General features: G+C 51.5%; 1 protein-coding gene across 1 annotated transcript; it reads right to left on the minus strand.

Annotated features, from left to right (window-relative positions):
- Positions 1 to 356: 356 nt before the first annotated feature.
- LOC127923392 (ubiquitin carboxyl-terminal hydrolase 8-like) lies at positions 357 to 10,544 on the minus strand (the record flags this gene model as incomplete). Its single annotated transcript, XM_052507429.1, has 8 exons — positions 10,432 to 10,544; positions 8,598 to 8,742; positions 7,734 to 7,819; positions 7,337 to 7,466; positions 2,708 to 2,747; positions 1,540 to 1,711; positions 1,187 to 1,349; positions 357 to 560 (listed from the first exon to the last, which is right to left on the minus strand). Coding segments are annotated over exons 1-8 (1,053 nt in total), but the record flags the coding sequence as incomplete, so codon positions are not given.
- Between the last annotated feature and the right edge of the window lie 4,879 nt (positions 10,545 to 15,423).

Below are 15,423 nucleotides of genomic sequence, written 5' to 3' on the forward strand. Positions count from 1 at the left end.
TCACGCAGTGGGAGGGTGTTATAGCTGTGTGTTCGGGGGGGGTTAGGGTTAAGGTAAGGGTTAAGGGGTACTCACGCTGTGGGAGGGTGCTGTAGCTGTGTGTTCGGGGGGGTTAGGGTTAAGGTAAGGGTTAAGGGTACTCACGCTGTGGGAGGGTGTTATAGCTGTGTGTTCGGGGGGTTAGGGTGAGGGTAAGGGTAAGGGGTACTCACACTGTGGGAGGGTGTTATAGCTGTGTGTTCGGGGGGTTAGGGTGAGGGTTAAGGTAAGGGTTAAGGGGTACTCACATGGTGGGAGGGTGCTGTAGCTGTGTGTTCGGGGGGTTAAGGTTAAGGTAAGGTTTAAGGGGTACTCACGCTGTGGGAGGGTGCTGTAGCTGTGTGTTCGGGGGTTAGGGTGAGGGTTAAGGGGTACTCACGCTGTGGGAGGGTGCTGTAGCTGTGTGTTCGGGGCGGTCTGACTTTGGCGTTGGATGTGTACATGGGGTAGAAGAGGAGCCAGCTCTCATAGCCTCCCTCCAGAACCATGGGCTCACTACGCAGGATAGTGGTACTGTCCCACTGTGAAGCACACATTACCTCAATTAAACACACTGACTGAGGAAACACACATTACCTCAATGGAAACACACATTACCTCAATTAAACACACTGACTGAGGAAACACACATTACCTCAATGGAAACCCACATTACCTCAATGGAAACCCACATTACCTCAATGGAAACCCACATTACCTCAATGGAAACCCACATTACCTCAATGGAAACACACATTACCTCAATGGAAACCCACATTACCTCAATGGAAACACACTGACTGAGGAAACACACATTACCTCAATGGAAACCCACATTACCTCAATGGAAACACACATTACCTCAATGGAAACCCACATTACCTCAATGGAAACCCACATTACCTCAATGGAAACCCACATTACCTCAATGGAAACCCACATTACCTCAATGGAAACCCACATTACCTCAATGGAAACACACTGACTGAGGAAACACACATTACCTCAATGGAAACACACATTACCTCAATGGAAACCCACATTACCTCAATGGAAACCCACATTACCTCAATGGAAACACATTACCTCAATGGAAACACACATTACCTCAATGGAAACACTGACTGAGGAAGCATTGCAGGGAACACACATTCCTATGTTATGTTACCTTGTAGAGAGCATCTTTGAGGCTTTGTAAGGTGCTTCCCAGTTTGAGGTCAGTAACAGAGCTGAACCAGTCCAGTAGGATGATGTAATCTACGAACCCCCGTCTCTTCCACGTCTCTCTGGACGCATCAGGTAGATTGGCCTCAATCTGGTTCACTGTGATGCTGTGGGAACAGAATGATGACCTGTTACCCTGTGCAGGGGTACACGGCCCACGGGCTGAATGTGGCCCCAGAGAAGACAGCTTGTAGCCCATAGTGATTATTAGTCGATTTTAATACATTTATTTGGGCATGGTCAGAGTGGAGACCTGGATCAACCATTACAACCCTCCACCCATCGCTCCCTCCGTACCCAGGGTTGATAGCCTCCTCTGGGACACTGATGACAGTCTGGGTGGGGACCTGGATCTGTGAGTCCTGGAAGTCTCGGAGGCAGCGAGCGTCCATCACAATGACCGTAATGGACTGGTCCCTCATCATCTTGAACAACCCCTCTGCTGTGATCCCTCCCGCTGACACAGCAGCTAGGGAGGTAGGGAGGGAGGGAGGGAGGAGGTAGGGGAGGGAGGGAGGTAGGTATGGAGGAGGGAGGGAGGGAGGAAGGGGAGGTACGGGAGGGAGGAGGGAGGGAGGAGGGAGGGGAGGAGAGGACGGAGAGGAGGGAGTAGGAGGGGAGGGGTGTGGAGGGAGGGAGGAGGACGGAGGGAGGGAGGTACTGGAGGGAGGGAGGGAGAGGTACGGAGGGGGAGGTACGGAGGAGGGAGGAGGGAGGGAGGGGGAGGGAGGTACGGAGGGAGGGAGGGGAGCCAAACGGAGGAGGGAGGGAGGGGAGGGAGGGAGGTACGGAGGGAGGGAGGGAGGTACGGAGGGAGGGACGGAGGGGGAGGTACGGAGGGGGACGGAGGGAGGGGAGGGGAGTACAATGGACGGAGGGAGGGAGGAGGGGAGGGAGGGAGGGAGGTACGGAGGAGGGGGAGGGAGGGAGGTAGGCACGGAGAGGAGGGGAGAGGGCGGAGGGAGGAGGTAGGGAGGAGGGAGGGACGGAGGGAGCACGGAGGGAGGGAGGTACGGAGGGAGGGAGGGAGGGGATGTGGGAGGGAGGGAGGCACGGAGGGAGGGATGTACGGCGGGAGGGACGGAGGGAGGGGACGAAGGGAGGTACGGAGGAAGGCAATGGGGAGGGAGGTACGGAGGGGAGGGAGGGAGGGAGGGGAGGGAGGGAGTACGGAGGAGGAGGTACGGAGGGAGGGGAGGTACGAAGGGAGGGAGGTACGGAGGGAGGAGGCACGGAGGAAGGAGGGAGGCACGGAGGGAGGAGGCAGGAGGGAGGGGGGGGAACAGAGGGAGGGAGGGAGGGAGGTACGGAGGGAGGGAGGGAGGGGATAATAAAAGATGGATAAATCAATAAACATCAACCTGTTGTGTAAAACAACTTATATTCATGTCATAACTTCATATTAACTCAAATTCTGAACCTTTTTAAAAAGCATTTGAGTCAGTTTGCTGGTCACCATCCTTACCTTTTGAAGTTACATTTTTCAACTCCTTCTGCTCTTTTACCTAGAACACAGAACATTACAACTGAGACCACAGCATCTTAAAGGACCAACTCTCAACCACAACAACTGGTGCTGACAGGGGTGGTGTCGACAGGGGTGGTGTCGACAGGGGTGGTGTCGACAGGGGAGGTGTCGACAGGGGTGGTGTCGACAGGGGAGGTGTAGACAGGGGAGGTGTAGACAGGGGAGGTGTCGACAGGGGTGGTGTCGACAGGGGTGGTGTAGACAGGGGTGGTGTCGACAGGGGAGGTGTAGACAGGGGTGGTGTCGACAGGGGTGGTGTAGACAGGGGTGGTGTAGACAGGGGTGGGTAGACAGGGGAGGTGTAGACAGGGAGGTGTCGACAGGGGTGGTGTAGACAGGGGAGGTGTCGACAGGGGTGGTGTAGACAGGGAGGTGTAGACAGGGGAGGTGTAGACAGGGGTGGTGTCGACAGGGGTGGTGTCGACAGGGGAGGTGTAGACAGGGGAGGTGTAGACAGGGGAGGTGTCGACAGGGGTGGTGTAGACAGGGGTGGTGTCGACAGGGGAGGTGGTGTCGACAGGGGTGGTGTCGACAGGGGTGGTGTCGACAGGGGTGGTGTCGACAGGGGTGGTGTCGACAGGGGTGGTGTCGACAGGGGGGGGTGTCGACAGGGGTGGTGTCGACAGGGGTGGTGTCGACAGGGTGGTGTCGACAGGGGAGGTGTAGACAGGGGAGGTGTCGACAGGGGAGGTGTCGACAGGGGAGGTGTCGACAGGGGAGGTGTCGACAGGGGTGGAAGGGGTGGTGTCGAAAGGGGTGGTGTCGACAGGAGGTGGACAGGGGGTGTAGACAGGGTGGTGTCGACAGGGGAGGTGTCGAGGGGTGGTGTCGACAGGGGTGGTAGACAGGGGTGGTGTCGACAGGGGAGGTGTAGACAGGGGAGTGTAGACAGGGGAGGTGTCGACAGGGGAGGTGTAGACAGGGAGGTGTCGACAGGGGAGGTGTAGACAGGGAGGTGTAGACAGGGGTGGTGTCGACAGGGGAGGTGTAGACAGGGAGGTGTCGACAACTGGTGTCGACAGGGGAGGGTCGACAGGGGAGGTGTCGACAGGGGAGGTGTCGAAAGGGGTGGTGTCGACAGGGGAGGTGTAGACAGGGAGGTGTAGACAGGGGTGGGTCGAGGGGACTGGTGTCGACAGGGGTGGTGTCGACAGGGGAGGTGTAGACAGGGTGGTGTCGACAACTGGTGTAGACTGGTGTAGACAGGGGAGGTGTCGACAACTGGTGTAGACAGGGGTGGTGTCGACAACTGGTGTAGACAGGGGTGGTGTCGACAGGGGTGGTGTCGACAACTGGTGTAGACAGGGGAGGTGTCGACAACTGGTGTAGACAGGGGTGGTGTCGACAACTGGTGTAGACAGGGGTGGTGTCGACAGGGGTGGTGTCTGACAGGGGTGGTGTAGACAGGGGTGGTGTCGACAACTGGTGTAGACAGGGGTGGTGTCGACAACTGGTGTAGACAGGGGTGGTGTCAACAACTGGTGTAGACAGGGGAGGTGTCGACAGGGGAGGTGTCGACAGGGGTGGTGTCGACAGGGGGGTGGGTGTCGACAACTGGTGTAGACAGGGGTGGTGTCGACATTAGGAGGTGTCAAGGGGTGGTGTCGACAGGGGAGGTGTCGACAGGGGAGGTGACAGGGGAGGTGTCGACAGGGGTGGTGTAGACAGGGGTGGTGTCGACAGGGGACTGTAGACAGGGAGTGTAGACAGGGGGTGGTGTCGACAGGGGTGGTGTCGACAACTGGTGTAGACAGGGGAGGTGTCGTCGACAGGGGAGGTGTCGACAGGGGTGGTCGACAGGGGTGGTGTCGACAGGGGAGGTGTCGACAGGTGGTGTCGACAGGGGGTGGACAGGGGTGGTGTCGACAGGGGAGGTGTCGACAGGGGTGGTGTAGACAGGGGAGGTGTCGACAGGGGTGGTGTCGACAGGGGAGGTGTCGACAGGGAGGTGTCGACAGGGGTGGTGTCGACAGGGAGGTGGGTGACAGGGGTGGTGTCGACAGGGGTGGTGTAGACAGGGGTGGTGTCGACAGGGGAGGTGTCGACAAAGCTGGTGTAGACAGGGGAGGGGACAGGGGTGGTGTCGACAGGGGTGGTGTCGACAGGGGGTCGACAGGGGAGGTGTCGACAAGACAGGGAGGTGTCGACAGGGGTGGTGTCGACAGGGGTGGTGTCGACAGGGGTGGTGTCGACAGGGGAGGTGTCGATAGGGGTGGTGTCGACAGGGGTGGTGTCGACAGGGAGGTGTCGACAGGGGAGGTGTCGACAGGGGAGGTGTCGACAGGGGTGGTGTCGACAGGAGGTGTAACAGGGGTGGTGTCGACAGGGGAGGTGTCGACAGGGGAGGTGTCGACAGGGTGGTGTCGACAGGGTGGTGTCGACAGGAGTGTGTCGACAGGGGTGGTGTCGACAGGGGTGGTGTCGACAGGGGTGGGGACAGGGGTGGTGTCGACAACTGGTGGTAGGGAGGTGTCGACAGGGGTGGTGTCGACAGGGGAGGTGACTGGTGGTGTCGACATGGGTGGTGTCGACAGGGTGGTGTCGACAGGGAGGTGACAGGGGAGGGTGTCGACAGGGGTGGTGTCGACAGGGGAGGTGTCGACAGGGGAGGTGTCGACAACTGGTGGTGTCGACAGGGGTGGTGTCGACAACTGGTGGTGTCGACAACTGGTGGTGTCGACAGGGGAGGTGTCGACAGGGGAGGTGTCGACAACTGGTGGTGTCGACAGGGGTGGTGTCGACAACTGGTGGTGTCGACAACTGGTGGTGTCGACAGGGGAGGTGTCGACAGGGGAGGTGTCGACAGGGGTGGTGTCGAACTGGTGGTGTCGACAGGGTGGTGTCGACAGGGAGGTGTCGACAGGGGGTGGTGTGGTGTAGACAGGGACTCGACAGGGTGGTGTCGACAGGAGGTGTCGTCGACAGGGAGGGTCGACAGGGGTGTCGACAACTGGTGGTGTCGACAGGGGTGGTGTCGACAGGGGTGGTGTCGACAACTGGTGGTGTCGACAGGGGAGGTGTCGACAGGGGAGGTGTCGACAACTGGTGGTGTCGACAGGGGAGGTGTCGACAACTGGTGGTGTCGACAGGGGTGGTGTCGACAACTGGTGGTGTCGACAGGGGAGGTGTCGACAAGGGGTGGTGTCGACAGGGGTGGTGTCGACAACTGGTGGTGTCGACAGGGGTGGTGTCGACAACTGGTGGTGTCGACAGGGGAGGTGTCGACAAGGGGTGGTGTCGACAGGGGAGGTGTCGACAACTGGTGGTGTCGACAGGGGAGGTGTCGACAACTGGTGGTGTCGACAGGGGAGGTGTGGAGGTGTCGACAGGGGTGGTGTCAGGGGTGGTGTCACACTGGTGGTGTCGACAGGGGAGGTGTCGACAGGGGAGGTGTCGACAGGGGAGGTGTCGACAGGGGACTGGTGGTGTCGACAGGGGAGGTGTCGACAACTGGTGGTGTCGACAGGGGAGGTGTCGACAGGGTGGTGTCGACAGGGGAGGTGTCGACAACTGGTGGTGTCGACAGGGGAGGTGTCGACAGGGGAGGTGTCGACAACTGGTGGTGTCGACAGGGGAGGTGTCGACAGGGGAGGTGTCGACACTGGTGGTGTCGACAGGGGAGGTGTCGACAACTGGTGGTGTCGACAGGGGAGGTGTCGACAACTGGTGGTGTCGACAGGGGAGGTGTCAACAACTGGTGGTGTCGACAGGGGAGGTGTCGACAGGGGAGGTGTCGACAACTGGTGGTGTCGACAGGGGAGGTGTGACAGGGGAGGTGTCGACAGGACAGGAGGTGTCGACAGGGGAGGTAGACAGGGAGGTGTCGACAACTGGTGGTGTCGACAGGGGTGGTGTCGACAGGAGGTGGTGTCGACAACTGGTGGTGTCGACAGGGGAGGTGTCGACAGGGAGACAGGGGTGGTGTCGACAGGGGAGGTGGAGGTGTCGACAGGGGTGGTGTCGACAGGGTGGTGTCGACAGGGGAGGTGTCGACAGGGGTGGTGTCGAGGGGTGGTGTAGACTGGTGGTGTCGACAGGGGAGGTGTCGACAGGAGGTGTCGACAACAGGGGTGGTGTCGACAGGGGAGGTGTCGACAAGGGTGGTGTCGACAGGGGTGGTGTCGACAGGGGAGGTGTCGACAGGGGTCAACAAAGGGAGGTGTCGACAGGGGAGGTGTCGACAGGGGAGGTGTCGACAGGGGAGTGTGACAGGAAGGTGTCGACAGGGGAGGTGTCGACAGGGGTGGTGTCGACAGGGGGGTGTCGACAGGGTGTCGACAGGGGAGGTGTCGACAGGGGAGGTGTCGACAGGGGAGGTGTCGACAGGGGTGGTGTCGACAGGGGAGGTGTCGACAGGGGAGGTGTCGACAGGGGAGGTGTCGACAGGGGTGGTGTCGACAGGGGTGGTGTCAACAACTGGTGCCGAAAGCGGTGGTGCTGACAGAGCTTACGTATCGACCTCACAGACATTTCCTTTTCCAGTACCACTTGCTTATCTGAGTTTACGTATCGACCTCACAGCCTTCCATAGAGCTGTTGTGTCCTCGTCATCATTCAGGGACCTACCTTCTTGATCTCTTTCCCTGCTTTCGGAGATGCCCTCCCTCCATCTTTCTCCGTCTTATCCTCCCTCCTTTTCTTCTCCTCTTGTCTCTCTTTCTCCTCAAGCTTTTTGCGAACCTCGACTTCCTCGTACCTAAACACACAGACACACACACACACACACACACACACACACACACACACACACACACACAGTAACCTGTAGAAGCATTAGGCTGAGATTCTATAGCTTCAAATCAACGTATCTCCGTCTTTGGCAAAGTCCACGGTCTCCTTGAAACCATTCAGGGTTATTGAAGTTCAGCTAAAACCTCTGCCAACTGAATACCAGTTGATTTAGTAACATCCAGCACATAGTGAACGTAATGTCTGTGAATAAACGACGACTCGACACACCAACCTGAGTTTAAGGCTTTCAGAGAGTTTCTCGGCTTCTTCTATTGCTTTTTTAAAGCTGGTGGGCCCCAACACGGACAGGAAGAACTCCTTGGACAACAGAGAGGAAAGGTGCTTCAGATGACAGCCGTCTCAACAACGGGAGGGAAAACACAGCTGGTCAAAAATCAATACATTGTGTCGTTGCCAAACAGAATGACTTTTCACAATGTCCGCGGAAGTCAAGTACCTTTATTTAGTATTGATGGTTAACGTGAAACCAGCAGCATCCACTTCGACTAAGACAGTACTATTCTATAACCAAATCGGCAAAATCAATAGAGCGTGAACAGGCAGTTAAACTGTTCCCAGGCCGTCATTGAAAATAAGAATTTGGAACTTGCCTAGTTAAATAAAGGTAAAATAAAGTCAAAATCAATAGAGCGTGAAATCACGGTAGGAAGCCTTGTCCTCGTACGGTTCGAACCCTCAAATATGGCCAGTATCATAACAGTCCCGTGTGGGAGTGTGGCTCATCACTAGTTCTGCAGTCTACAAGCACACAGCCTGTGTCGGCATGGGGTTGAATCCCTCTTCACAGACTACTCCCCCCCCCCTGTTCTCCCCTCTACACGCTGCGCCCCCCATTACATTCCTACAGTCTGAAAAACCACTGAATACATGGGAGCTCCCAGTCTCCTTTAAAACATATCGCATGGCTTGAACTCCCTCTGTGGTCTGAGTAGCAAAACATGGGTTGTATTCACTAGGGACCAAATGGAAGAACAGGGAAGGTTTATAACCTGAACGTGTCCATATAAAGAAACACTTGTTTTCGACAGGGCTACCGTCGGTGGTACGGAGTGAACTAATGGACCACGGTTGGTACCTGTTGCTGCTTGAAGTCGGGCCTCTTCTTGATGAGATCATAAACCGTTAGGTATTTCATGTAGAGAACATAGGCCTTCTCCTCGTCTCCATCCAGACGACACTCCTCCGCAGCCTTGAAGATCTTACAGGCACTCTGGACATAGCTGGAACACACGACAGAACATAGCTGGAACTCACAACAGAACATTTACCATACACATAGCTGGAACTCACAACAGAACATTTACCATACACTCTGGACATAGCTGGAACTCACAACAGAACATTTACCATACACATAGCTGGAACTCACAACAGAACATTTACCATACACATAGCTGGAACTCACAACAGAACATTTACCATACACATAGCTGGAACTCACAACAGAACATTTACCATACACTCTGGACATAGCTGGAACACACAACAGAACATAGCTGGAACTCACAACAGAACATTTACCATACACATAGCTGGAACTCACAACAGAACATAGCTGGAACTCACAACAGAACATTTACCATACACATAGCTGGAACACACAACAGAACATAGCTGGAACTCACAACAGAACATTTACCATACACATAGCTGGAACACACAACAGAACATAGCTGGAACTCACAACAGAACATAGCTGGAACTCACAACAGAACATTTACCATACACTCTTGTACATAGCTGGAACTCACAACAGAACATTTACCATACACTCTGGACATAGCTGGAACTCACAACAGAACATAGCTGGAACTCACAACAGAACATAGCTGGAACTCACAACAGAACATTTACCATACACTCTGGACATAGCTGAAGAATTGAACACAGGCCTGTTACCAGGACCATACTGACTGGTCACAACAGGCCTATTGTGGACAGCCAGTGTCTGTATGTTCCTGGTAACAGGCCTGATGTGACCAGTCAGTATGGTCCTGGTAACAGGGCTGATGTGACCAGTCAGTATGGTCCTGGTAACAGGCCTGATGTGACCAGTCAGTATGGTCCTGGTAACAGGCCAGTTGTGACCAGTCAGTATGTTCCTGGTAACAGGCCTGTTGTGACCAGTCAGTATGGTCCTGGTAACAGGGCTGATGTGACCAGTCAGTATGGTCCTGGTAACAGGCCTGATGTGACCAGTCAGTATGGTCCTGGTAACAGGCCTGATGTGACCAGTCTGTATGGTCCTGGTAACAGGCCTGATGTGACCAGTCTGTATGGTCCTGGTAACAGGCTGATGTGACCAGTCAGTATGGTCCTGGTAACAGGCCTGATGTGACCAGTCTGTATGGTCCTGGTAACAGGCCTGATGTGACCAGTCTGTATGGTCCTGGTAACAGGCCTGATGTGACCAGTCAGTATGGTCCTGGTAACAGGCCTGATGTGACCAGTCAGTATGGTCCTGGTAACAGGCCTGATGTGACCAGTCAGTATGGTCCTGGTAACAGGCCTGATGTGACCAGTCAGTATGGTCCTGGTAACAGGCCTGATGTGACCAGTCAGTATGGTCCTGGTAACAGGCCTGATGTGACCAGTCAGTATGGTCCTGGTAACAGGCCTGATGTGACCAGTCAGTATGTTCCTGGTAACAGGCCAGTTGTGACCAGTCAGTATGGTCTGGTAACAGACCATTTAAATGTGACCAGTCAGTATGGCCCTGGTAACAGGCCTGATGTGACCAGTCAGTATGTTCCTGGTAACAGGCCTGATGTGACCAGTCAGCATGGTCCTGGGTAACAGGCCAGATGTGACCAGTCAGTATGTTCCTGGTAACAGGCAAAACAATTTGACCAGCCAGCTTCTGTTACCAAGACCATTTAAATAACATCCATACCAGAACAACAGCTTACCTCCTGGTGTTGATTTTGTCAGGCTTTGACTTCAGCTTTCTTGTTGAGGTCCCCAGGTTAGTAGAGAGGTACAAGTCCTTCAGCCCGGGTTGGACACCGAAAAATACAGGCATCTTCAACGGTGGGTTATATATCACCAGCAGTTTACAAGTGTCTGTCACATATTCCAGTCCTCACCGCTCTGAAAGACAAAACAATTGAATCAAATAGCTTTTAGTATTATTATTATTATTATTAGTATTAACCCCTTGCCTGCCCCATTCATAGAGGCCAACGACCTTTAGCAGGATTGATGGGGCATCTTCTTCCAGGGGACTTTAAGAGCCCAGACATTCGGTCTGAACGTTAACAGGCATCGCTTGTGGTTTTTGGGAAACTTAAGGAGGAAGGCCGCCAGAAATGGGTTGGAACTGAAAAATACTGTCAGTGTGATAAAGTCGGTGAGGGATAAATCAAATGGACGTATGTTTTGAAGTGTCTGTCCTATATCTGAGAGAAATAACAAAGATGAGGACTTTGTAGGATTTGTTTAAAATATTTAACCACTTATTTATATATTTATTTATTTTTGCACTAAAGTACTTCCATTCCATGTTTAAACTGGTACCGGGCTGCCTACAGACACGTCTAGTCAGGCTGGTACCGGGCTGCCTACAGACACGTCTAGTTTATTGAAATTGATTGATTTCCTTAAATGAACTGTAACTTTTGTTCAGTGTAGAACCATGTCCAATAGGTTTTTTGACGTTTTTGTTAGTAAGCGGTTGTTCTCTGAATGACCAAGCAAAGTACTGTAATGTGATTTGTGTACCTGAGGGTAAATTTCCAGTGTAACGTTACGTATGATTGATTATCTTTGGCGGTTCAGCTGGAGTAATGCATCCAAGCAAGATGTAAACATGAACTGTGCATTTAGCAAGGCTTCCAAGAAACGAAACCACAGACAATTTCTTTGACGAAATTGTAAATATAATATATGTGACATTGGACTTGCTACTAGCTAGTACGTTCGCAAAACTTTAAGTTAGCAAGCCAGGTAGCTTCCTAAGTAATGTTTCATCGGGAAGTGCAGTAGCTAGCCTACCCCCCCATCTGTCAAGTTAGTTTGTTAGCAGGATAGCTAGTTTATTAGCTGAACTAGGCTAGCTAGCTTTCACTGTAGTTGTTTACTCGAACGGGCTCTGTCAGCTTATGGATGTTTAGCTAGGTAACGACAAAGACGTTATAACCGTAACTATAACGGCGAATAACCTCCAACAGTTTGCAATGAAGAGATAGCAAGTGAATACGTTTGAAAAGAGGAAATAATACAACTTACCATAACGTTGCACTGTTGTCTTGTTCAGTTTTTTCTAGTGTTTTCCGATAGTTACCACAGCCACAAAGTAAAAATTGGCTATGTCGAAAAATGTTATTTAAAAAAAAAAGTGTTTTGGGGGCTTAATTTAGGGTTAGAAAAAAAAGCGTATGGTTAGAAGTGTGGTTACGGTTAGGTATATAATCGCATTTTAATAATATATATTTTAGAAACAGGCGGGGTTTACGACTGTGTGGCTGTGGTAACTAGTGACGAGCCCAAGTCAGCTGACTCCTGTTTCCCGGAAGAAGTCAAGGGGGCGTATTTGTTCAAAATGGCAAAACTTTATCAACAATGTAGAACACACCACTGCTAGAATCACCCTGATTTTTCTAAACAACAACCGTTGCTACGTGAGTCCTATTTGATCGATTAGAAGTTTCGTAATGTTTAGGTTGTTATGAATGTACTGTACTGAAACACTCGGGAGCAGGTCTCGAACCGTTGACCTTCTCGCCAGAAGTCCAGCGCGCTATTTACTGTGCCGCAAAAGCATGCTCGACCGGCAGAGTCGATATCCGTGCTTATAAACCCAGGGTCTTTACAGTACTAACATAAGTGGACGTGGCATTTCGGCAACTTTGTAAAAATCTAGTTGTGTTTGTTTTCTTAAGATACTGATAGAGGACTAACCCGTTTTAGCATGGATATTGCTGGAGCCATTGAAATATTGAACTGGGTGGGGATGGGCAGTACCATTAAGGCTATCACATATGCCATGTCTACCCCTAACTTCCTTCATACTGGACACAGACAAACAAATGGTATCCACGAGTTAATCTGACTCCGGGGAAGTAGATAAAGAGCCTCATTGCCAACATTCCAAATGTATCGCTTTAAACTGCACAGCCAGTAATACACGCATGTCCCCGCTCATACATAAAACACCCTCTATTAAGGTTGCGACGACATCGGTTTCCTCCTTAAATAGCTTTAATGCCATACGATTGGAAAAAAATGGGGAAAATATACAAGAAGTAGAGCGGCAGGTAGCCTAGTGGTTAAAGGTACAACTCTGTCGTTCTGCCCCTGAACAAGGCAGTTAACCCACTGTTCCTAGGCCGTCATTGTAAATAAGAATTTGTTCTTAACTGACTTGCTTAGTTAAATAAAGGTTAAATATATCTATATATTTTTTAAATACAAAAATAGAGAGAAGTAGGGAACTTTATTTTGCCCAGTTGGATGTGGAAGTTGGATCTCTTTCAGTTGTAAAAAAACAAAAGTTGCTTCCACTTCCCCCGGAAGATCAATCGACCTTATGATTTCCTGTTTGCAGTTTTTCAAAACTACCAACAAGTGCTAAATTATTGTTTTTTTTTTACCCTCTTTTCATGGTTTCCAATTGGTAGTTACATTATTGTCCCATCTGTACAGACTCGGGAGAGGCGAAGGTCAAGCCACACTGCTTCTTGACACAATGCCAGCTGTGTGTCAGAGGAAACACCATACACCTGGTGACCATGTCAGTGTACACTGCACCCAGCCCACCACAGGAGTTGCTAGTGTGCAATGGGACAAGTACATCCTTGTGGGACAAACCCTCCCTACCTGGACGACACTGGGCCAATTGTGCACTGCCCCATGGGTCTCCTGGTCGCTGCCAGCTGCAACAGAGTCTGGACTCGAACCAGGATCTCTAGTGGCACAGCCAGCACTGCGATGCAGTGCCTTAGATCACTGCGCCATGGGTCTCCTGGCCGCTGCCAGCTGAAACAGAGTCTGGACTCGAACCAGGATCTCTAGTAGCACAGCTAGCACTGCGATGCAGTGCCTTAGATCACTGCGCCATGGGTCTCCTGGTCGCTGCCAGCTGCAACAGAGTCTGGACTCGAACCAGGATCTCTAGTAGCACAGCTAGCACTGCGATGCAGTGCCTTAGTCACTCTGGAGTCCCTTTGGCAGTTACATTTATGGAATTTATACATCTTAAGACTAAAACGCCTGATTTCGGGCACTAGATTCGCTGGACATTACAGATAATATGTTTCCAATACTTATTTTATTGATATCCCACCGTTTAATAAGTCAGAACACCATCAAATACAGGAATATATTATATGTGTGACATTCAACAAAATAAAATGGTGTCTGGGATCTTGGTTAAACAAGAGGGAGTAATCTCTACACCCTGCGCAGTCGGTGCACTGCAGAGCTGCGGGTTTGCATGCGAGCTCCCGTGCTGTCAAAGTGCTGTCTGTGGTGAATTTTCTGATTTGTCTATTTGCACATTCCTTTCCAGTAGGCTAATAATAGCCTAGTAAACTAGACAAGAAAGATTGACAAAAAAAGGACATAATCTGCTTATTCCTCCGTTTTATTATTGTTGCAACACAACAGCTTTTGAAGCGCACAGAGTCCTTAAAGGGATACTTCAGGATTTTAGCGTTATCGCAATGACTGGAAGTCTACTGGTATCTGCTAGCAGTCATTGCTCTAAAGCTAGTTAGCTTTGGGTAACGAAACTACCTCTAACTTTCCTTCATACTGGACACAGAAAGATAAATATGGTATCCACAAGTTCATCCATGAGTTCATAAAGGGTCTCATTGCCAAAATCTCAAAGTATCCCTTTAAGTTCCAACACTGCTAGTATATTAATAAATGTCTCATCCACTCCTTCACAACCCGGGTGCCTGCTGTGCTGTCTTCTCCATTAATCTTTATTTATGTAACAACATCTTTGGCTTTAGAACAAATTCATGTTAACTTTTTGTAAATAATTGACAAACATAACAAAACATGTTATTCTAATAATAGAATTACATTGAAATACCAATTCACTAGTAACAAAGGAAGTTCCTCCTCTCCTCACAGTCCCTGGATCCCCAATGCTCTCCCTCTCTGGCCAGGGTCCCACAGCGGAGGTGTTGGATGGGGCAGCCTGAGCCAATCTCCTCCCAGTCCAGGCCTGGTTCTCCAGGTGTCCCCGTTCACCCACAGACAGAAACCACTGAAAAAGCGTCCACACATGGTCCGCCTGGGCCCCCTTTGAATCCCTCATTCTTTGGACGAGGAGCTGCTCATTCTCAGACAGCAGGCTGGTGAGGTCAGTGTAGTGCTTCCTGCAGTGATCCAGAGCCTCTTCCCACGTCTTGTTCTCCTGTACCAGGATCACATTCAGATCAAAGTACAAGAAAGGGTTTCTCAGCCAATCAGCCACCAACATCCGGCTTCTTTACCTGCGGGATCGTCTGAAACCAGCCACCCAGACAGCTGATGAAACTGGGGAGTATTTCTGTCTATAATAAAGCCCTTTTGTGGGGAAAAACTCATTCTGATTGGCTGCGCCTTGATCCCCAGTGGGTGGGCCAGTCTTCCAAGTGAGTGGGCTTATGCCCTCCCAGACCTACCCATTGCTGCACCCCTGCCCAGTCAGGTGAAATCCATAGATTAGGGCCTTATTAATGAATTGAAATGTATTTCCTTTATATGAACTGTAACTCAGTAAAATCGTTGAAATTGTTGCATGTTGCGTTTATATTTTTGTTCAGCATAGATGATTCGAGACAATGTCTTAAGTAGTTGAACATGTTATTACTCCTTGTGAAAGGAACAAACTGACATGTTTACATTTTCATCAAGGATCACTTCCCTTCCCTCTACATTTCTTTGTTTAGGTAAATCTCCCTCTG

This window comes from Oncorhynchus keta, unplaced genomic scaffold (assembly GCF_023373465.1).
Source record: "Oncorhynchus keta strain PuntledgeMale-10-30-2019 unplaced genomic scaffold, Oket_V2 Un_contig_29521_pilon_pilon, whole genome shotgun sequence".
Classification (NCBI taxonomy): Eukaryota; Metazoa; Chordata; class Actinopteri; order Salmoniformes; family Salmonidae; genus Oncorhynchus; species Oncorhynchus keta.